Here is a 22,491-nt window from a genome sequence, read left to right on the forward strand (position 1 = left end):
AAGTCCCTCTCCCTCATCAGCTTGAAGAGCCATCAGGGTTCCCTGACCTGTGGGAAGCCCAAGGACCGCCCACCTCCATCCAGGTTTAGTAAGTTGAGCATCCAAACTGCCCAGGCCTCGGGGACAATTTTTTATCTTGGGTGTACATTTGTAACTTCCAGGCCCATGGTCCTGGTAGTTGGGGGTGTGGAAGCAGTCTCAAGACAGGAGTGGAGCCTGGGGTGGGGGAGTAAGAGATAGATATTCCCTTGGGATTAGGCAGTATAGGCGGGGAAGCTTAGGCTGTTGATTGGCAGGAGTACTTATCTGGAGTCAGTTTGACCTGTGATCAATAGGTCCAAGTCATAGCTCACTGAAGTTTACGTGAACCTTTTTAAAATATTTACAAAAAGAAATACAAGTTTTTGGTGTATTAGCATTACCACTGTTAGTAATCAGCACTGAAATCCTCATTGTGTCTGTAAGCCCCTGAACTGACTCACGCCTTTGAGTCACAGCAAATTTATGGTTTTGGGTTTAAAGCACAAACACTCTTTACTCTGATGTTTTCAGCACAATGAGAAGCACTTTTAAATATACTTAGAAGACAACCAAGAAAATTTCAAATTTTGAACTTGGGACTTGGTAATAGTAGACATTGCAAGGTAAACTGTCTGCCTTTCTTAGCAGGAGACCTAGTAGAAGGCTTGATTTTTACATATGAAATGAACTGTCTTAGGGTTTCTATTGCTGTGAACAGACACCATGACCACAGAAACTCTTATAAAGGAAAGCATTTAACTGGGGCTGGCTTACAGGTTCAGAGGTTTGGTCCGTTATCATCATGGCAGGGAGCGTGGTGGCTGGGGGGTATGGCAGCGTTCAGGCAGACATCATGCTGGAGAATTCAAAGGCAACAGGAAGTGAACTGTCTCACTGGGCATGGCTTGAGCATATATAAGACCTCCAAACCCCCCTCCACAGTGACACACTTCCTCCAACAAGACCAAAAGGCTACATCCCCTAATGGTGCCACTCCCTTTGGGGGCCATTTTCCTTCAAACCATCGCACGGACTGACCGGAAAACTGCAGGCTTGAGAGGAGGACCAGGTTTGTTAAACTGATAAAGCCACAGTTAGCTGTCAGCACCGTCACGTCTGAGAAGGATAAATTAAAGCAGGAAGTTAATTCAAATGGCTTCTATGTCAGTTGAAATGACAGAGACTCACTAGCTACCTGAATGGTTAACCTGCGCTCCTGTGGTGATCCCAGTGGCTTTGTTGGTGTTCAGCTGTCACACAGGACAGCATTAAATCCTCAGCCTTCAGCTGCCAGACCCAGAAGGTCTCGGGTTTTCCTGTGGAGGAGGGACTTGGAAAAACTAACCCACTTTAGCAAGGCAGAATAGAGCTCTCAACCCACCAGTGTCCATTTTGGGCAGAGCCCTGTCAGTGGGTGAGGCCTGGGGCAGTTCTTTTTACAATAGTTAATGCTACCACAGTCTGGGTGGAGTCACCGCCTCCTTTGGAGACCTCACGGTCACTGCTAGGAACTGGCATTTCTGTGTGTCACAGGAAGCTTTTTTTTAATTAAACAGTTGAAATACCATATTCAACAGATCTCTGAAGAGTTAGAGGCCCATTATCTATTAACACATTTCATACAGCTCATGAGTTTCCTCTTGCTTCTCGTGCTGTCTTTTAAGGACCATTAATGAGTGTTCTAGAGTGTTATTTTTCATATGCCATCTGTTGTAACCTTAGATGTCATTACACTATCTTGTCCACATCAAATGAAACGATTTCACTGGTGGAAATCATGCAAGTTGATCTACAAAAAACTATATAATTGCACGAACCCCTCAGGCACTATAATTGCATTGTGTTTTGGTCATTCGAATAGTCTTCATCTTCAAGTTCCTGACACTTTTAGAAATGTCCTCTCTCAGGAAAAGATTTTGGTTAAGATTGCATTGAGTCCTGCAGATCAGCAGGGGAGTGTTGCTGTCGGAACAATATTCTGTCTTCTCATCCATGAAAATGAAATCTAATAGGTCTCCTTCTCCCCATTTATATATGAGTTATATATAAAGTTATATTTATATATAACAGATGGGTGAGTGGTTAGTGCCTACCACAGTGTGCATGCAGAAGGCAGGACAGTCTTTGCGTGTTTACCTTTCCACCTTAAGACAGGGTCTCTTTGTGGTGATATAAAGCAGGTGGTGCCGGTCCTTTCTGTGCTGTGCATGCTTCTTGAGGTTCACCTGTCCAATCTCTCCCTTCCTGTAGGTGTGCTAGAATTTCAGCCACTTATACTACTGCCTCCACCTTTTACATGAGTTCCGGGGATCTAAACTCAAGTCAGTATGCCTGTGCAGTGAATAGTTTTACCCACTGAGCTGTCTTCCCCCATCCTTACTTAGTTCTTCTGATTTATTATTTGTTTTGGTGGCACAAGGGATCAATCCTTGCCAGGAATGATGGCACGTAATCTCAGCACTCAGGAGGCAGAGCAGGAAGATCACAAGTTTAAGAACATTGTAGACCACGTCATGAGCTCTAATTGAATCTAGCTTCATAGCATAACCCTGTCTCAAAAAGGGGAGGGGGACTGGAACAATGTCTCAGCAGAAGAACACTAATTGCTTTTCCAGAGGACCCAGGTTCAGTTCCCAGCACCTACATGATGACTAACAACCATTTGTAACTCCAGTTCTAAGAGATCCAGTGCTCTCTTTCTGGCTTCTGTCTGAATCAGTCACACACATGGTTCATAGATGGGCAAACACCATATACATAAAATAAGATAATTTTTAATTAAAAACAAAGAAACACAGGAACCCAAAGAAACATATGAACCCAGGACTTAGAACATGCTAGACAAGCACTGTACCGTTGAACTATATCTAGTCCTGATAAGCCATATTTGTTTTACAATTGCAGAGTGGCGTTCAGATAATAGACCAACTGTTTCATGTAAATTGTATCACAGTTGAAGATAACTGTCTCTCCAGGGCAGTGGTTGCACACACTTTTAATCCTGGCTCTTAGAGGCAGAGGCAGGCAGATCTCCATGAGTTCTTGAACAGCCAAAGCTACACAGTGAAACCCTGTCTTGAAAATCAAACAAAAAAAAAAGAACTGTCCCATATAAAGCTAATCAACTGTGATGTATACCAAGAAGAACTTGCTTCAATTTCCATGCCAGTTCACAATCTTACCAGGAAAGATGGATGGCTCTTGAAAATACCTCTAGGACAGTGTTATCTAAAGCCAACATACATGCTAACTCCCTACAAGGGACTCTACATAGCCTTCCATCCTAATCATTGTGGGGATTTTAATTTTTTAACTTTTTAAAAATATTTATTTATTTATTGTGTATACAATATTCTGTCTGTGTGTATGTCTGCAGGCCAGAAGAGGGCACCAGACCTCATTACAGGTGGTTGTGAGCTACCATGTGGTTGCTGGGAATTGAACTCAGGACCTTTGGAAGAGCAGGCAATGCTCTTAACCTCTGAGCCATCTCTCCAGCCCCTAAGTTTTAACTTTTTGAGACAGGGTCTCATATAGCCCAGCTAACCTTACACTCTTGATCTTCTTGCCTCAGCCTCCCAAGTACTAGGATTGCAGGTATGTGTTACCATACCCTGCTTTGTAGTTTTGTTTTCTTTGAGAATGAGTTGTATTCCAGGAATATTAAATGAATTATAGACACAAAAAAAAAACCACTTTACCTTTGTCTTCATATTCCTTTGTGTCATCTTTTTCTTGATCTTTTCAGCCTTGAGAACTATTTTTCTTTGAAAATTTCCAGGACAGGCTCCAAAACCACAGAGAAACCCTGTCTCGAAAAAACCAAAAAAAAAAAAATTTTTTTTAAAGATTTATTTTTTACATATGAGTATTTTTCTTTTATGTAAGTGGACAATATACATACCTGATGCCCTCAGAGGTCAGAAGAGGGCATCAAGTGTAAGCATTGCAGCTCATAAGGAAAGGGATCCTGGCCGTGTGGAGCCAGGGAATACTGAGTGTTACAGCTCTGGTGGCGGAGTGCTCTGGCAGCTGGGAGCCAGGGAATAGCACAGACCACAGTAAGTGTAGCAGCTTACAGTCCTGCTCTAGGGAAAGGCTTCCCCAATGTAACAAGTCTGTTTCTGCAGGAGAGGGCTTCCCCAGCCAAGTTGTTACAGCTCAGCTCTGGCGCTCCAGAGTGGAACAACTCAGCTCTGCTAGGGGAAAGTTTCCCCAGCAAAAGTGTTACAGCCCCACTCTTCTCTGTCTCTGGCTTCCCCAGCAAAGCTGAAGTTGTAACAACTTGGAGCTCCTTGTTCAAGAGATTTCTTGGGAGGGAAGAACCAAGAGATTGGCTGCCTCTACCAGGTGGAAGAAGAGCAGCTGCAAACTGACAGGTGCAGGGCTTATATAGGGCTTCTTAGGGGCGGGTTTTCCCAGGGAGAAGAGGAATTGGTTAGATTTCCCTGCTTAGGGATTGATTAGTTTAGTTGGTCAGGGGCAGAGATAGTTGATTTCAGAGCCAAACTGTGTTTGGCCTTTTTAAGTTTTTTGGCTCTAGTTTAGTGTCTCAGATTCAAGGGCCACAGTGTGTTTCTTTGATCCTGGTTTTAGAGTTGGTGTATTTCTTTGGTTCTGGGTTCAGAGTTAAAGTATTAAACTATTCTTTCACTGGCTCTGGTTTTGGGGCCAATTTCTTTGGCTGGCCCTTTCCCCTACAATCAGATCCCCTGCAACTGGAGTTAGAGATGGTTGAGTCACCATGTAAATGGTGGGAACCAAACCTAGGTCTTCCGCAAGGACAGCCAGTGCTCATCTCTCCAGCACCCTATACACACACACACACACACACACACACACACACACACACACCTTTTTTGCATAAGGTTTTCCTATATATAGCCCAGTAGGCAGCAGTGTACCTCTATTATTCTTTGTGCACAACATCTTTTTTCAAAAGGCTGCTTGTCACCTGCTGCTCACTCTCTAACCCACCAATGCCTAGGAATGTGCTCTGTGTGCTTTTCACAGACCCACGAGGGGACTCCTCTGGTACCAGGTCATTTCTTGTGGTAAACCTTGTCTTTTGTCTCTATCCCACAAGGCCTTCTACCTTTCTGGGTCCTTCTTAGAAAATGCTGAGACATGCCTGGAGTTTCTAGTTATATTCCACTGGGTGCTTTTATACAAAGAATGGACATGGGACGTTTGCCTCTTGCCTCCTTAGGGTCTCCACTGTTCATCCTTTGCTCATCGGGAGTGAGTCACATTAAAGCTTTGTTCACCCTCGGGATTGGCCGTAGGGCCTGTGCACACTAGGCAAGCACTCTACCCCTAACTACACCCAGTATTTGTTTTGTTTCTTTTTTTTTTTTTGAAATTATTTGTTTGTTTTGTTTGTTTGTTTTATGTAGCTTAGTCTGGCCTTTAACATGGAATTTCCCCTGTCCCTCCTGAGTAGGTAGAATTGCAGGTACCTACCACCATGCCTGGCACCAGAACAACCCTTCTAAGAAACCAGTATTGTACAAAATTCCAGCACCCATCCAAAAAAAACTTCCTCATTCCAAGAAAACTTTATTTTAGATGTATCTATCTTCAACTACTCATAACTTTCTTTTTACCTTTTATTGTTTTTTTCTAATTACTTTTTGTTATGCAAAAACATTTTATTACAATATATTTAAGTTACCTTGGGAAAGATTTTTTTTAGTGATTTCTCTTTCTAGTAAGAAAATGATGTCCATTTGACTTGGAAATCATCTTCATATAATGTCTTATTTAAAGTAGAATGTGGCGGTGCTTGGCTATCACTCTGGCCACTCTGAAGGCAAAGACAAAAGCTTTCAAGTTTAAGGCCAACAATCACTTGCTACATCACTCCAGTCTCTGCCTCTGTGGTTATCTTCCTTTTGAGTGTGTTTGTCTCTGATAAGGACACAGTCACTCCAGGCACTCCAGGTTAAGGTCTTGTCTTACTTCTGACTTCCATCTGCAAAGACCCAGTTTTCAAATACATCCTTAACATGCGCCAAGGGTTAGGACTTCACACTTCAGAAATAAAGCTCAACCCACATCAGACAGTGACAGCTTTCCCTCCGTTCTTCCCTCTGACCAGATGTCCTTCACAGGCCCATTCCATGGCCCTCGTTTCTGCTGATTCCCGAATTGCAGAGCTTCTCACAGAGCTCCATCAGCTGATCAAGCAAACCCAGGTAAGAGTGAGTGAAACACGGGCTGTGGCGCGAAGCTGTATGGAGGTGGGGTCATGTTCAGAGAGACCACTATCAGCTAAGATGCTGGAAAAGGGCGGCAGGAGGGAATCTTGTGTCTGACTGCCATTCCTTTTGGGTTTTCTGTCCAGTACAAGATTTCAGGGTTCCTTTTGTTTAACAGCCGTCTGAAAGACAGATCACATCCAACACAAAGCTCCTATTGGAGGCGTTCAATTTAGTGATTGTTTTAGAAATTTAGTCACACAGTGGTCACCACTGTCAGCTTTAGACCTGTACCCATCAGCCATCACTCCTCTTCCTCCATCTCCAAACTCCAAAAAATCGCAGATGTTCTTATGAGGCAAGGCAATTGAAGGACTTAGAGTTAGCTTCCAGGATCTGGTCAAAGGCACTTTAGAATGTGTGGGGTTGAGACAACCCAGGCCTGCTGAGTTAACCCTCTGCTGCCCATGGCCACATATTTCTGAGCTTCAGATCAAATATGAAAACAAAACCAGTCACCTTGCCTCAGTCCAGACAGATCACCATGCGTTACATACTGGAATCTGCTACCTTCCTTTGAGATAGGCGCAGGCGGTATTTAGGATCATTCTTATTGGTGTCGACACAGCAGAGGTTGTTCTGTTAGCTGGTTCAGGAGCAGCCCTAGTGCTTCACTGCATGACAAGTGCCCTGGAGCTCTGTGAGACTCACATAAGTATGCCCATGGGCTGCAGCAGTGAGGGCTTGTCTGTGGCTTCTCTGGTCTCTATCTGTTCAAAGTACCTAGCCTGTTCTGCTGCGTCAGTGTTTAAACCCTTTCTTTCCCCATGATGGATGGTTTTAGAATTACCTGGCATTTTTGCTGGTCCTGCCTGACTCTAGAGGCCCTCACCATTTCTAGATTAACCTTCGTTCTTGGCCTTTTTCCTGTAAGAGAGCTCAGGTTGATCATCTTATTCTAATCAACAAATACTCTTCCTCTGAAGGCAGCTCCTCATTCGTCAGGAATCTGTCTTGTCCCACAAGGCACAGGCCGTCATCTGCTGGTTCCCAAAGCCCTTTCTGTCTGTGGGCCAGTGTTTACTTTGTGCTCGTGTTGCAGATGTATAATGATGGCCTAGATGCAGTGACGTTCATACCAGAAAATGTGCAGTGCCCCATCCTAGGACTAAAAGGTGACAGTCACATGCACATTTGCTTGTCCTGCATGTGGTGCCAAGAACTGAATCTGCCAGGTGGTAGCTAGTTCTCTACTCTTTTTTTTTTTCAGGCTTGTTTTTATTTATGATTATGGTTGAGTGCCTGTCTGTATGTTTGTTCACTGCATGCGTGTTTGGTGCCCTATAGGCCAGAAGAGTTTGTCAGATGCCCTGGAACTCTAGTTATAGGCATTTGTGGGCTGCCACATGGTGCTAGGACTAGAACCTGGGTCTTCTGGAATAGCAGCCAGTGCCCTTAACTGCTGAGCCATATCTTCAGCCCCATTGTGCTGTAAATCTCATTCCTCCTATATATTAAAATACCTTTTCTTTCGTTCACTAATAAAGCATGGTGTGTTTGTGTCTGTGACATACTGAGGCATGTTGAGCGTGCCATTGCTCTATTTTGTCCATTATTGCCTTTTCAGACATTTACTCATTGAAGTGTGTGTGTGTGTGTGTGTGTGTGTGTGTGTGTGTGTGTGTGTGGTTGTATTGTTTTGTTTTTGAGATAGGATCTTTCTATGTGGTCCTAGCTGGCCTGGAACTTGCTATGTAAAGTTGGCTGACCCAACTCATAGGTGGGGCCTATTTGCCTTGGTCTCCTGAGTTCTGGGTTTAAAGTCATATGCCACCATATCTGGCTTATTGATGTTCATAGCCACACACTGGTTATTCTGCTGGACCGTGTGGTCCAGTGAACCAGGAGGGAGCAATTCCCAGAAACTCCTCTCCAGAACATACCCTTTGTAGTTGGTATTCCCTGAAAAATAAGGATCTGAATATTGGCGCATATTTGCTAAGTGAAAGATCGCAGTAGGTTATATGCTATACACACACACACATACACATTCCAACTGTGTGACAAAGTCCAGAAAAGACAAAGCTAGAGACAGTACAAGGGTGTTATTGTCAGAGCCTGGGAGACTTGGGGTGGGCTGAAAGGATGGGAGCTGCATGGAGTGTGTTTAGGGGTGGAGCTCTTGGGTATGATATTGTAAGGATAGGTATATCATGAATCGTCTGTCAAAAGCCACAGACGGGACAGGGTAACACAGAGGGAGCCTTTTGTTAGGGCGAGGGTCTACCTCATGGCCCCTTGACCTCATCCTTACAGGAAGAGCGTTCGAGGAGTGAGCACAACTTGGTGAACATCCAGAAAACCCACGAGCGGATGCAGACTGAGAACAAGAGTGAGTAACTGAGGGCAGAGAGACAGGAGGTGGGACGGGCTGGGATCAGGAACATGACCTTACTGTGTCATCAGAGGGATTTTTGCTTGTATCTGCATGTTCTAAAATTGCTCTGTGGGGTCATTGTTCTTTGGCTGAATGACCTAAAATGGCAGGGACTGATGGCCTTGCACCAAAAGACCTCAGAGTCTCTCAGCTCAGGACTGGAAAAGCAGCCTTGAACTCACCCTTAGAGCTCATGGGCACAGGGCTTTTCTGAAGCAGAGTCACCCATGGCTTCTGAATATTCTCCAAGGCAGGTCACCTGTGCCTGGTGCTTTCTAACTCAGAATAGCCTTGGACAGTTCTTTCTTCTCCTTGGTTCTCTGCACCTGCCGGGTATCGACAGGTTAGAAGGTGCTGAGAATGGTGGCGGCATCTTTACCTTATGGAAATGTGACCCTGATGAAAAGACAGGGAGCACTTTCTTAACGTGCATCGAGGAGGCTGTAAATGCACGTGTATGTGTATGTGTGCAGAAGAAGCCAACTTCATGTTTTGTTCTTGGACACCATTCGTTTTTTGAGATGGTCCACTATATATAACAGCCCTGGCTGTCATAGAACTCAGTGTTTGAGCCAGGCTGGTCATGCCTGATTTGTTGTTTGTTTGTTTGTTTGTTTGTTTTTTGAGCTTGGGTTCCTAAGTACTTCCAAGGAAAGTACTTTCCCTACTGAGCCATCTTACTAACCCTTTGGGAGCGTGTTTGAACTCATAAAGCTGAGAACCCAGGCCCTGGCCTTGAGCCTCTGCAGGCTGATTCTGATGTCCTGGAGTCAGGGTTACATGTTGCCACCTCCTCTTGCTCATGCCTCCTCATGCTTGTGTTTATAGTTTCTCCTTATTACCGGACAAAGCTGCGTGGCCTCTACACAACCGCCAAGGCCGATGCAGAGGCTGAGTGCAAGTGAGTACCACCCACAGAGCTGCCCTTCTCTGCCTCCCTCTCCCAAGCTCTTCCCTTCTACTTACTGCTCTATAGATGGCAGTGAAGCAGTGTCATACCCTGCTGACCATTTCCTAGTGTGTGAACTGAAGTCGATTCGGCCAAAACTCCCTTGCCTTGTCGTTAAAATATAGGTAATAACTCTACTGGATTGTGAACATACTGTGGGGTTATGAGGGGAGAAGGCCAGATTCTGTGGCCCGTACTGACTCTCCCCTGCCGTGGGAATATGCTGACTACTGCAGCCTGTGATGGGAACAGGGACCACTGTGTGGCGCTGCTGTGCTCCTGCTACCATTCATTCTAAGAACTTTGTTATTTTTTATTTTATTTTTTTATTATTATTATTATTATTATTATTATTATTATTATTATTATTATTTGAAACAGAATCACACAGTGTTGCTCTTCTTGCCCTGGAACTCACTACATAGACCAGGCTGGCCTCCAGCTCATAGAGATTGGCCTGCCTTTGCCTCCCTAATACTGGGATTAAAGATGTGTTCCACCATACCTGGCCCAAATACTTCTGTGTTAATTTACTTCACTTGATCCTCAAAGCACTCCTTTGATGTAGTTTTTAGGATTGTCCCAATTTACTGTTAAGAAAACAGACTCATAGAGGGATAATAAAATCTGCCAAAACTCGTACAACTAGTAAATGGGGAAGTCTGGTTCCTAAGGCAGAAGTCCACAGTTAGTACTCTGCTAGTTGCTGACAGAGCTCTGCTTATTTTAAATGAACACATCTCACAGGGCTCTGATAGAAGTCACAGTTAATGTGCCGTTATGTGTAGCCAGATCTCTTCACTTTTTAATGCAAGTTATAGGCAGAAAATTAATTGTCCTAATAAGTCTTAGTTTGCTCTTTTTAGTAATGGCTGCATGTTTAGGCCCTTAAGGAGCCAGCTGTGGGGAAAGGACAAGAGTAGCCTGCCTGGCTCAGAAGCAGGGGAGGGGGGTTCACAAGGGCCTGAGTACCACAAGCCTCACTCTAGAGGCCTTGGGGAACAATAAAGCCTTAGAGTTGCAGTGAAAAAGAGTTAGAGAAAGATTCAAAGCCAGTTAGAGACCAAGCCCACAGTGCTGGTAGAGCTGCGGGAGCAGTGGGAGAAGAGCAGAGAGCAAAGCCAGTGCAAGAGCAGCGATGTTTTGAGATCTATTTAGGGAACTAGTTGGCAGAAGGGAGGTTCAAGATGGCAAGGTTTCTAGTTTGGATGGAGGGCTCTGGCATGGCTCCCCATGTGAGGTTGGGGCACAGAAGAATGGGTTCTACTCCTGAAGAAGAAACAACATGAATTCTTAGGAATGCCTAGCCCTTCCCACTCACCTGGGCTGGAGTAACTTGCATAAGTTAGAGTGCTGCAGCCAGGCAGTGGTGGTGCACTCCTTTAATCCCAGCGCTCAGGAGGCAGAGGCAGGTGGATCTCTGTGAGTTTGAGGCCAGTCTGACCTTTAGAGTGAGTTCCAGAACAAGCTCCAAAGCTACAGAGAAACCCTGTCTCGAAAACCAAAAAAGAAAACGGGGGTGGGGGTGGGGGAAACCCAGAAGGCTGTGTGTTTCTTTTTCTGGTTTTTGTGTTTTTTCCTTTTGTAGTACTAGAGATGGGACCCAGAGCCTTGTGTGTATTACACCCCAAATCTTCATTTGAGAGTAAAAAGCAAACTGCCCTTTCTGTCCTAAACGCTGGCAGAGTGAAGACTCAAAAGAGTTTGGTACGGAATGATTTTAGCACCACCTACCCAGCAGTCAGCACTCAGAGGCCTGTTAAGTAAACATGGCCTGCTCTGAAATCCTTTTGTCACCCTGTAAACACCCAACCAGACCTTCCCAACACAGCAGCTGGGAGAGACAAAGCAAGCAAGAGAGATGACGCTACTCCATCTAGGTCAGACAAACCCATGCCGCGGGTGCTACTGAACTCATCTGGATAAGTAATAAACACTATAGTGTTTCTTTTTTTTTTGTTGTTGTTGTTGTTGTTGTTGTTGTTTTGTTTTTCGAGACAGGGTTTCTCTGTGGCTTTGGAGCCTGTCCTGGAACTAGCTCTGTAGACCAGGCTGGTCTCGAACTCACAGAGATCCGCCTGTCTCTGCCTCCCGAGTGCTGGGATTAAAGGCGTGCGCCACCATCGCCCGGCTATAGTGTTTCTTATATAGCATATAAACTAGGATATCAGCTCAGACATAAAACTGTGACCCAGAGAGCTTATTCATATTTCATCATGAAAGAGGCCCTGTGCTAGTGCAGATCTCCATTGTGCAAATGTCTCCAGTTTTCTTTCACCTGGATCAGTTTTTAATCTCTCTTATCCATCTGCGACTTGACCTTTTGAAGGCTATAGGTTAGTTATTCTGTAGAATGACCCTCTCATGGGTGCATTTAGTGCTTCCTTGCTTCTAGATTCAGGCTTGACACTTGAGGCATTGGTAGCACAGTGGTAGCCTTCTATTGGAAGGCCCAAGATACTGTGTCTCATTACTTGATGTGGTTTCTCCCAGGGTCTGTTTTCTTCTGTGTAATTAGCAAATGTCTTATGGGGAGATGCTTTGTGACTGTTTGAAAATCCCATTTCATGTCACCAATTAGTTTGAGTATCCCGGGTTTTTTTTAAATATTTATTTACTATGCATACAGTGTTTTGTCTGCATGTCTGCCTGCAGGCCAGAAGAGGGCACCAGATCTCATTACAGATGGTTGTGAGCCACCATGTGGTTCCTGGGAACTGAACTCAGGACCTCTGGAAGAGCAGTTAGTGCTCTTAACCTATGAGCCATCTCTCCAGCCCTTGAGTATCCCTCTATGCTTTTTTTCTGACGCATTGGACTAGGTTCTTGGTGGGGTTTGTTGTTGCTGTTTCTTTTGATGTAGACTGCAATTTTGGATGTAGGACATAAAACTATGAACTCCAAACAGGCCCAGCAGCAATATCAGCCTTTCACAGTATCTTTGGCCTCCTGACTGCCATTCTTTGTCTGCTTTCTGGGTGCCTCACTGAGTCCCAGCACTCCCAGGCTAAAGCGTTGCTATGGAAACAGGATAAAATGGCCCACAGTGGAGTTGTTCCTGCTGATTAAGGTTGAAGCCTTCTCTGGGAGACTTGGAGAACCTGTATAGTGATATCCACTGCCGGCCTTCCTGCCAGCTTGGACCATCTGTAAATTGACTTCTGGAGGTTCAGGCTACAGGATTACACAGGAGTGGGAATGGCTTTAGTCTTACAGGAGCAAGTTCCTGTAACTGGAGCTATTCTTAGCTTGCCTGCTGTCTCTAGGGCTTCTGCTTCTCCTGCTACCTGGACCAGCCCTGGAGCTTCACTGTTACTTACTCCTTACTGTAATAAATCTCCCAGAAGAAAGCACTTAAGGACAGAATGGTTTATTTTAGCTTCCTGCTTTGAGAGGGTTGTCTGTCATGGAAGGGAAGGATGGCAGCAGGAGCATGAGGCTGCTGGTTACACTGCATTGTACTGAGGAAGCAGAGAGCTAGGCCAGAGCACAGGTCTGGCCCTCCCCAGCCACTTCCTTTAGCAAGGCCCCGCCTCCTAAAGGATCCACAACTCTGCAAAAAGCCACGCCTACTAAGGACCACCTGCTCAAACACGAGCCTATTAGGGGCGTGAGGTGCTCAAATCTGATCTTCCATTCCTGTCACCTCAGGGCTGAGTCAGAACTTTGGTGGGGCTTCTATAGTGTTGGACAAGGCCGTATTAGTCACCTCTCAGAACGCCTGCTTTCTCCAGGGGTTGTCCTGACACTTTCTGCTACATTGCTCCTTATACTTTTAATTGAAAAATAGAGTTGAGGCTATCACTCAGTGGTAGGGCAGTTGCCTAGCTTTCCAGTGGCCCTGGGTTCCATCCTTAGCACTGAAAAAGTTCACAGTCATTAGTTAGTTAACTTTCTGAGCCCTGCCATTGGTGAATCCCACTGTGAGTATCACACAGCATTGTCACAAACTTAGATGCATTGACACTCGCTGTGGCTTCTTACACAATAAAGACACCCATGAACATGAAATGTATAATGTAGCTGCCAGTGTCACATGTATTTTGTCAAAAATATAATTTAGTAGATTTTTATTTGTTTTGTTTTGGTTTGGTTTTTTGAGACTGGGTTTCTCTGTGTAACCTTGACTGTTCTGGAACTCTGTAGACCAGGCTGACCTCGAACTCGAGATCCACCTCCTTCTGCCTTCCAGGTGGGTGAAAGCGCGTGTGCAGGCTACTCGTTGATATTGGACGTCTTCCTTGATTATTGCCCACCTTAGTTTTTGAAACAGGGTCCCCCATGAACCGGAAACTGATGAATTTGGCCAAGCTGTTTGGCCAGTGAGCTCCCAGGATCTTAGTGTCTCCAACAGTCACCCAGCACTGGGATTGCAGGCACCATGTCTGGCTCTCAGATGGGTGCTGGGAATCTAACTCAGACCCTAAGTTTGCATAACAGGTCCTTAATTCACTGGGCCATCTCTAGAGCCTCTCCTTTTGTGTTTGAAGCAAGGTCTCACTCTAGCCCAGGCAGACCTGGAGCTCATTGTGTGGCCAAGACGGCATCAGACTCAACACGGGATTGCTGCCGCCGCCTGTGGGCCAAGATTACAGGTGTCAGCCACACCCAACAGCATCTGGAGTTTTAGCATAGACTTGGTCTGGGAGCCCAAATTGCCAAGAAGCCCATGCTGAGTGCCTCACCCAGCACCCTTTTCTCCCTTCCCTGCCTAGCATCCTCCGCAAAGCGCTGGATAAGATAGCTGAGATCAAGTCTCTGTTGGAAGAGAGGCGGATTGGTAAGTGGGAGAAAATGCAGGGCGTTTCTTAACCAGGCCAGGTGTGGGTTTGGGGGAAAGCAGTTATGGTCCTGGCAGGCGAGGATCATGGGACATAAGTTGGTGGAGTCACCTGACAGGTGTCTGAGACAGACTCAGAGGCAGAGAGTTTGCCTAGGTCTCTGCCCAGACCCAGGAAATTGTGCCCCACCCCTCACACTGCCCTTGCTCACTTTAGCCAGGGCTGGTCACCTCTCCTTTGAACCACTGCTCCCTCTGTGGCATGCTTTGGTGAACACATTTGAAGCAGGGTTAGCCCTCGGCCTTATAGGTCTCCTTGGGTGCCAATGCCTTGGTTTCTTGACATCTGTCTTGCCCCAGATGCAACTCTTTTTCCCCTTAGTGTGATCATGGTACCATTTTTGTCTGTTTTCAGTTGAAGAGTGTGATGAGCCATGGCTGATGAAGCCAAGAATTCACACTAGATAATCTGTGCAGCGTTTGCTGAAATGCAAACACGAGTAGAAAGGAGATCACAGAAGGATCTCACTCCAGGAATTTTCATTGACCCAGCACGTTTACATATCCAGGGCCCTGGTCAGGAAACAGAATATAGTCTGCATCCTAGGACCTCCTTTTTAGTTCCTCTCCATGACAGTAGCCACTGTCCTGATATCTCACCCATCTGAGAGTTGGGCCTGGCCATTCCCAACCTTAGATATCTGTTAAGAAGGGGCGTGGATGGTTTGGGGATCCTGGTATAACATGGTCTAGCTCAGAGCCGTTGCTGGGATGTGACTGGGTCAGGCACCATCCACAAGGCCTCAGGGCTTCCCTTGCTCCCACAGCGGCCAAGATCGCAGGTCTCTACAATGACTCGGAGCCCCCACGGAAGACCATGCGCAGAGGGGTCCTGATGACACTGCTGCAGCAGTCGGCCATGACCCTGCCCCTCTGGATCGGGAAGCCTGGTGACAAGTGAGGGCGGGAACTGGCCAGAGAGGGCTGGTGCCAGGGGCCCAGACTAACAGGCTTTCTCTCACAGGCCCCCACCCCTCTGTGGAGCCATTCCAGCCTCAGGGGACTATGTGGCCAAACCTGGAGACAAGGTGGCTGCTAGAGTGAAGGCTGTGGACGGGGACGAGCAGTGGATCCTGGCTGAAGTAGTCAGTTACAGCCACGCTACCAACAAGTGAGTGTGTGCCTGGCCACATGCTCACCACGCCAGCTTCTGCAGCTCCTCTTCGTCCTCTCTCCTGCTTCCTCCTGGATGCAGACTGTGTCCTTTGTTCCAGCACTGTTTCCCTTTGGTTTGCCCACAGGTATGAGGTAGACGACATTGATGAAGAAGGCAAAGAGTGAGTGTCCAAGTGGGGAGCAGTGGAGTCACCAGGCTTCTAGGAGAAGCCTCCCTGGTCACGGCCTGTATTTCCCCCCAGGAGACACACCCTGAGTCGGCGGCGCATCATCCCACTGCCCCAGTGGAAAGCTAACCCTGAGACAGACCCTGAGGCCTTGTTTCAGAAGGAGCAGCTGGTGCTAGCCCTATATCCCCAGACCACCTGCTTCTACCGTGCCCTGATCCACACCCCCCCACAGCGGGTAAGGAGCTACCGTGGAAGGTCTTGGACACCAGAACCTTAAGGGTTTTCCCCATCTTTCTTCAGGATGCCTCCTTGCTGCCTTGTAGCCCTTCATCTCCTGAACATAGGCTTTCCTGGTAGCACCAGGAAGAGAGTAGAGTGGAAGGCGGGAGAGGCGGGAGATGCAGCTGGGGCTCTGGGCAAGGAGAGGCTGCCCTGGCCTAGAAGCATCTTGATCAGGCTTCCTATGTGTACCCTGCAGCCTCAGGATGACTACTCAGTCCTGTTTGAAGACACCTCCTATGCAGATGGCTACTCCCCTCCTCTCAATGTGGCCCAGAGGTACGTGGTGGCTTGTAAGGAGCCCAAGAAAAAGTGAAGCTGGCTGGCAGGCTTGAGTCTCATGGGAAAAGGCAACAAAGGAGTTCCTGTAATCAAATAAATACTCTTCCTCTCACCATGTCTCCTGGGCCTCACTGCTTCAGACCCTCTTGCCCTCCTCTGTCAGACACATGGGATTGATGGCCACAGGAGGGAGAAGGCCCAGTCATTTATTCTTTCAGGTAAAATACAGTTTTTGTCTTCTTCTCTTGCATGTTTGGGTTCCTTTTCACTGCGCGGATGGATTGCTTTCCTGACACATGTTGATAAAACCCTCTTCACTCGTGTACGGCCCCAGTCCTAGTCATTCTGTTGGCTCAGATTTCCTGTAGGCATACAACATGGATGCATGATATTTCATTCTTGAGGTCGTAATGGGTTATGTCAGCTTACCCCCATTCCCAGGATAGCCATATATATCCACTTACAGATTGCAACGGAATTTGAGATTGCAGCCTCTCATCATCTTAGCATAGTGGGCATCAAAGCGCTCATTCTGAGCTACAGTGAAGGTGTTTTTCCAGTCCCCAGTGGTACCCGAAGAGGAGAGAGGGAGAGAGAGAGAGGGAGAGGGAGAGAGAGAGAGAGAGAGAGAGAGAGAGAGAGAGAGAGAGAGAGAGGCTGTAGTCACAGCCACAGGACCCATGGGACTGCAGGCTTTATTGGCTGCATCTGACCTCCCTTCCCCAAATCCTCCAAATGCCCATCCAGGCCACTACCTACCTTTCCTCACGAAGGGAGAAACATCATGGTCCATGACTGCAGAGGGGAGAGTGGTGTAGTTAGTCATGGGGTTCTCCTTCATTTTCTTGAAGGATGTGTGGTGAACAATGAGATCCACGGTCTCCTCAGGCAAAGAGCGCCCCAAAAACTCCAGGACCTTCTTGATCTCCCTTTTTGGATTCTGAAGCATAGAGATGATCTCTGGGTGTTCATTGGGATAAGGTTGGGAGAGCACCCATAGGGAGCACCACTTCTACCAAGGAATTCTCAGACCCGACCCCTTGACTGTGAGCCTCTTGCCCTGATGCAGAGTAGGTAGCTTCCTACCCTGCCATCTTGGCATGATCTCTGTGGGTTCACTCTGAGAGAGGACAGGGACAGACTTTGATCTCTGGTGTCCAGACTTGGAGAAGGGAGAAGCAAGAGCAGCAAACCACCAGATCAACAATGGCGCATGAGTGACACCTGCTCCAAGATAAAGGCTGTGCAGCGCCCTCTGATGAGCTGCACTGAGGGCCTAGCCAGGAGGAAGGATGGGAGGGGCTGGTTTGGGGTGGGGCCAGGACAGGACCAGGTGAGTGGTGCTCCTGCCTGTGACACAGAAAGAAGTGGCAGCAGGCAGTCTCACCTCCTTCATGTCTTCATAGAAGAGATAGAGAAGAGGGTGAGAGTGTGTCAGCTCCCACCACTCCTTCACGTGCTGGTACCACGACCCATAGGACACTGGGGAAGGGAATGGGGCACAGACATGCCTGTCAGCTCCAGCTGTGCCCTCAGCTCCAGCCCACTCTGTGCTACAGACTCAGGTTCACCTTTCCCCTCCATGAAGTTCTCCAGGAAGCTGTCCCAGGTGCCTGGATCAGGGTGCACCTTGGCCATGTTGTAGAAGTTATAATAGGAGACGGCCACGTCCTTTGCATTTCTGGCAATGTAGATCATCTGCAGAGGCAGACACTCCCTAGTTCTGGTTCCTCCTTCTGCTTTCCTGTCACCCTGCACAGGACCCAGAGAGGTGCTGTGCCTTCTAGCACTTGGGAACTCTCGGCATTTCTTTTGGGGATGGCAGAAAAAAAAATAGGACTAGAAGCTGACTTGTTGAGATATGGTAGGGGTACCATTGACCTAAGATTACACCTTTGATGCCAAAGTCCTGGCTATTCTGTGAACTATATCTTATTTGACTCCTTTATTGCCAGCACATCCACATAGTAGGTTAGAGTTCCACCAGCCCCTTCATCTATGTCCTGTGTGTAGCTAGACTTTGCATCTCTAGTTTACACTGAAGAAGTCCATTTTCCTTGTTATCTGAGCCCTGCCAGGGTGACAGCCAGAGACCCTCCTTACAGGATGAAACAGGGCTTAAGTAGTCCCACGAGTTCCAGCAGAGCAAACCAAAGCTAGAATGACCCCCAGGGGCCCCTTGCATCCTCTCACCCCTTCCCTTCCCTCCCTCCATCTGTCCTTCCCTTCTTTCTTTTTCCCCGTGTTTTTGAAAGAGGGTCAGATACAACTCAGACTGGTCTTGAACTTGCTGTGTAGCAAACACTGGCCCTAAACTCCTGGTCCTTCTGCCTCTACTTCCCAAATGCTGGAAGGTACTACCATAACTGGGGTTGTTGTTGTTTGTTTTTACCTTGGTCTTCTGATCCAGCAGACTCTGAGGGAGCAAGGAAAGTGGCAGATGTGTCTTAAGGAGCCGCGGGGCTGGTGTCTCCGCCAAAGATTCAAGACCTAAAGTTGAGCAGAGAACTTTGTTAAGCTAGGGCTTGGTCCTACCTCTCTCCACTTGTGTCTAGCACCCTAATGCTCATACTTGAGGGAACTCCCGGGCATCCAAACTCAAGGAAGGGCACCCGGACATGGATGGGGGCCCGGAGACACTTTTCTACCTTGCCTCCCTGGTAGATCATATCCAGCATCTCACTCATCCAGGTAGTACCTGGAAAGAAGGGAATACAGAGTCTGGACCTGCTTGCCAAAATGAGGTCTATAGGACATTGGGGGACCCTCTGTTGCTTACCAGACTTTGGGTATGTGCTGATAAGCAAGTCATCAGACCAGGGAGTGAAGTTCTGCAATGGCCCAAGAGCCTCCGCAAAATATTTGATGAGTGGGATACCCTTCACATACACCAGTGGTGGACGGGAGATATCTTCAATCAACTCCATGTTGCATCAACTGCATTGAGAACAGTGAAACTCACTTTTTTTTTTAACATGTTCACCACAATACTGCAGATTCTTGCTTTTAGATTGGGATCCTAGTCGGGCGGTGGTGGCGCATGCCTTTAATCCCAACACGAGGCAGAGACAGGCAGATCTCTGTGAGTTCGAGGCCAACCTGGTCTACAAGAGCTAGTTCCAGGGTAGGCTCCAAAGCTATAGAGAAACCCTGTCTCGAAATCCCCCCTCCAAATAAAAAGATTAGGATCCTGTCACTGAGCAATGGTAGCACCCACATTAATCCCAGTACTCGGGAGGCAGGGCAGGTAGATCTCTGTGAGTTTGAGACCAGCCTGGTCTACAGAACAAGTTCCAGGACAGGCTCCAAAGCTATAGAGAAACCCTGTCTCAAAAAAGAAAATAAGATTGGGCTCCTGAGGCTCTGAAAAAGTCCAGAGAAAGTCACTTCTGTGGCTGTGTCACTGCTCACCTGCAAACTTTCTATGTCCCTGGGTCCCAAGCATAGTCCAGACATTAAAGCACTCTGAGGTAGAACCAAAACAGTGTTTGGTATTTTTGGATAGATACCAGCATGTACTGAGGACACTCGGGGAACCAGCCCTGGGTCTCTTACACTTCCTGGTGCAGCTGGATGGTCAGCCCATGCGCATATGCCTCTCCCTACTTTTCCTCCTTCAGAAACGCCCCAAACCATCTAAACCTATTTTGCTAGGAGACAAGCATAACCAGTTTAGCTACTAAGCTTTTTGCAGGCTGGGGAGAGATTTTCTATTTAAAAGGATTCTAAAACCAGCCAGGGAAAAGAGGAGAAACTCAGACAAGCTATAGTTGCCCTTCTGAGGTGGAGTATGCGCGGGGAAAGGAGAGCAGTTAGAGGCCCAGGCAGGGGTTCAAATAGACTAGTGGAGATGGAGCAACTATTTGGCCCTTGAATGTTGGAAACTGTAGCTGGGCAGGACTATGGGGGCCACCCCATCCTGCCACTCACCTGGTTTTGTGCTCTGAGCCTCACCGCCCCGGTGCACAGTGATAGGGATCTCTCTATGTGGGTGTTGCGATGTAAGGGATGCACAGTTGGACTCTGAGCTGAATATTTTGTAGGACCCAAGTGGGAGGGAGTAGAAGCAGTGCTAGGACTGGCTGTCCTCCCAAAAAAACGGGGGCGGAGCGGGGTGGAGATGGGGCAGAACCCTGTAACCCCCACTAATGGACTGTGGCTTTAGCCTGGAGAAACAAGAGGAAAAAAACACACCAGAAGGTTAAAAGGAAAGTTAGTGTTATTTTTGCATTGTTTCTGGCTCCTTCCTTACTTTAAACTTCAGGGTAGATCAACAGACAATTGACACAGTCTAACAAAGGGAGGGAGGTGGCCAGATGAGGGCAAGGCTATTCACATTCCTGCTGGCTCCAAGCCAATCTTGAGGACATTTTCAGTTCAGATCTGAGCAACCACAGCAATACCGCAGTTGTGGGTGTGCTCAGGGAAAATCCAGAATGATTAGAGGGAGCAGGGTCAGTGACCTGGAGATGCAGCAAAGTAGGAAGGCTGTTGAGAGGAAAGACCTGGAATTTAAAGGCCCTGCAAGGTGCCCTGTCTCTTGGCTGCTGAGCTACCTCACCTAGTACTGACTCATGACTGGTGAAGAACAGTCCCCAGAAGGGTTTTTATCCTTTTTTTTTTTTTCTTAACTTGCAAACAGCTCTGCAGACAGGAAAAGGCTGCAGCTGGGAGAGTTATAAGGCCCCAGGAAGGGGAAGAACCCCGCCCTCTTGATCTTTGTCTTCTGTTAGGATGAAGATGCAGCAGTAAGCTGCCCTGGAGCGGCAGAGGCTCTCTGCATCACAGATGCTCATCTGCTGACCCTTGCAGAGTTGTAGCCTCAGAGGAGAGCTGTGGCAAAGCAGGCGACAGACCCTCCAGGAACAACTTAATTTCCTTTCTTGCTGGGCAGTGGTTGCGTGGCCTTTAATCGTAGCACTTGGGAGGCAGAAGCAGGAGGATCTCTGTAGTTTCGAGGCCAGCCTGGTCTACAGAGTGAGTTACAGGACAGGCTCAAAAAGCTACAGAGAGCCGGGTCATGGTGGCACACGCCTTTAATCCCAGCACTTGGGAGGCAGAGGCAGGTGAATCCCTATGAGTTCAAGGCCAGCCTTGTCTACAGGAGCTTGTTCCAGGACAGCTAGGACTGTTACTCAGGGAAACCCTGTCTCAAAAAACAAAACCAACAAACAGACAAACAAATGAAAAAAAAAGCTACAGAGAAAGTCTATTTTGAAAAACAAAAAAAGTTTCATTTCTCTAAGGGAAGGTATAAACTGATGGCATTGGTGAGGTGTCTGCTCCAAGGTGTGAATGGGGGGAAGGTTTTTATTGTAGATATGGGACAGACTCAAATCATGATTTCTTTGACTTTGATATTGTGATCACTTACAGGACTTTAGAGATAGGGCCATAAGCATAGAGGTATATTTTCCTAAAAGGGATAAGACACATAACCTCTACCCATGGCCTTAAACATTTCATGAAAAGGAGTCAGCCTTGGCCCTGAGCACGAGGCTATGGGGCAGTGTGCCTGTGTGGATGGGTGACTGGGCTATGCAGCCTTGTTGTTGCAATGTAGCAAGGCTGCCAGCCACAGTTGTAGGGGACAGATGTACCCCAATAGGATTTCAAACACTGAACAGAGAATCTGGGGTTAATTGCTATGGCTGGAGAGGTTAACAATATCCCCCCCATGCTGCATACCACCCTGCCCCTTCCCATGCTGATGGGAGTGTTCCCTCTGCCTGCCCTGGGGGCTATGTGCCTCAACTTCTGATCAAACCTGACCAAGGTTTGGCTCCACGGGCCAAGAACTCTGGCTATAGGTGTTGCTTCATTGGCCATGTAACATTATAGCCAGGCTTTCCTCCACCAGAGCTGCTTTGATCATTCAGCATTTATAGGGGCTGGTTACAAGTTATTATTGGTTAATGTATGAAAAAAAACCTATTGTTGGTTTCAAATATTTCACACTGATACAAGATTTTATGTGATGTAAATTTAAAAGTTCTTTTATTATAGTATGTACATATTTCTGTTCTTGTTTAAAATATTGTAGCCATACAATATATCATACACCACTGAGGAAAACCACAAGAAAGCCTTCAGTAAGAGTTTTTATGTTGTCTAAAAAAGTTATAAAAGGGCCGGGCGGTGGTGGCTCACGCCTTTAATCCCAGCACTCGGGAGGCAGAGGCAGGCGGATCTCTGTG

At 47.1% G+C, this 22,491-nt stretch overlaps 2 protein-coding genes across 5 annotated transcripts in view; one reads left to right on the plus strand and one right to left on the minus strand.

Moving 5' to 3' along the window:
* Positions 1-22,491, plus strand: part of Sgf29 (SAGA complex associated factor 29) — a 44,781-nt gene that overhangs the window by 19,718 nt on the left and 2,572 nt on the right. The window contains exons 2-11 of one of the 4 annotated variants that reach the window (XM_026781616.1): positions 6,122-6,218; positions 8,538-8,613; positions 9,487-9,559; positions 14,323-14,387; positions 15,215-15,344; positions 15,412-15,558; positions 15,689-15,724; positions 15,806-15,968; positions 16,212-16,291; positions 16,435-16,512. In XM_026781616.1, coding sequence (XP_026637417.1) covers positions 6,144-6,218; positions 8,538-8,613; positions 9,487-9,559; positions 14,323-14,387; positions 15,215-15,344; positions 15,412-15,558; positions 15,689-15,724; positions 15,806-15,968; positions 16,212-16,291; positions 16,435-16,471 — 882 coding nt within the window. In that variant the 5' untranslated portion in view covers positions 6,122-6,143 and the 3' untranslated portion in view covers positions 16,472-16,512. Of the gene's footprint in view, positions 1-6,121; positions 6,219-8,537; positions 8,614-9,486; positions 9,560-14,322; positions 14,388-15,214; positions 15,345-15,411; positions 15,559-15,688; positions 15,725-15,805; positions 15,969-16,211; positions 16,407-16,434; positions 16,545-22,491 lie in introns of those variants that run through there. The other 3 variants (XM_026781617.1, XM_026781618.1, XM_005351232.2) reach the window with 3 other exon arrangements.
* LOC101985237 (sulfotransferase 1A1) lies at positions 16,675-21,227 on the minus strand. The gene is made up of 7 exons (XM_026781619.1): positions 20,225-21,227; positions 18,867-19,231; positions 18,687-18,784; positions 17,866-17,992; positions 17,682-17,776; positions 17,048-17,234; positions 16,675-16,861 (listed from the first exon to the last, which is right to left on the minus strand). Exons 2-7 carry the CDS (start codon positions 19,219-19,221, stop codon positions 16,755-16,757), a joined length of 969 nt encoding a protein of 322 aa, XP_026637420.1. The 5' UTR covers positions 19,222-19,231; positions 20,225-21,227; the 3' UTR covers positions 16,675-16,754.

The sequence above is a fragment of the Microtus ochrogaster genome, chromosome 8 (genome assembly GCF_000317375.1).
Source record: "Microtus ochrogaster isolate Prairie Vole_2 chromosome 8, MicOch1.0, whole genome shotgun sequence".
NCBI lineage: Eukaryota > Metazoa > Chordata > Mammalia > Rodentia > Cricetidae > Microtus > Microtus ochrogaster.

Bases quoted from the DNA above. Each gene is read 5' to 3' on its own strand.
- LOC101985237 (XM_026781619.1), bottom strand. From the start codon at position 19,221: ATGGAGTTGATTGAAGATATCTCCCGTCCACCACTGGTGTATGTGAAG. The intron at 18,785-18,866 runs GTATGAGCATTA...GCTCAACTTTAG, and splicing joins ATGCCCGGGAGTTCCCTCAA to GTCTTGAATCTTTGGCGGAG. The intron at 16,862-17,047 runs AGTGGCCTGGAT...CTTCGGGTACCA, and splicing joins CTTCGTGAGGAAAGGTAGGT to CTGGGGACTGGAAAAACACC.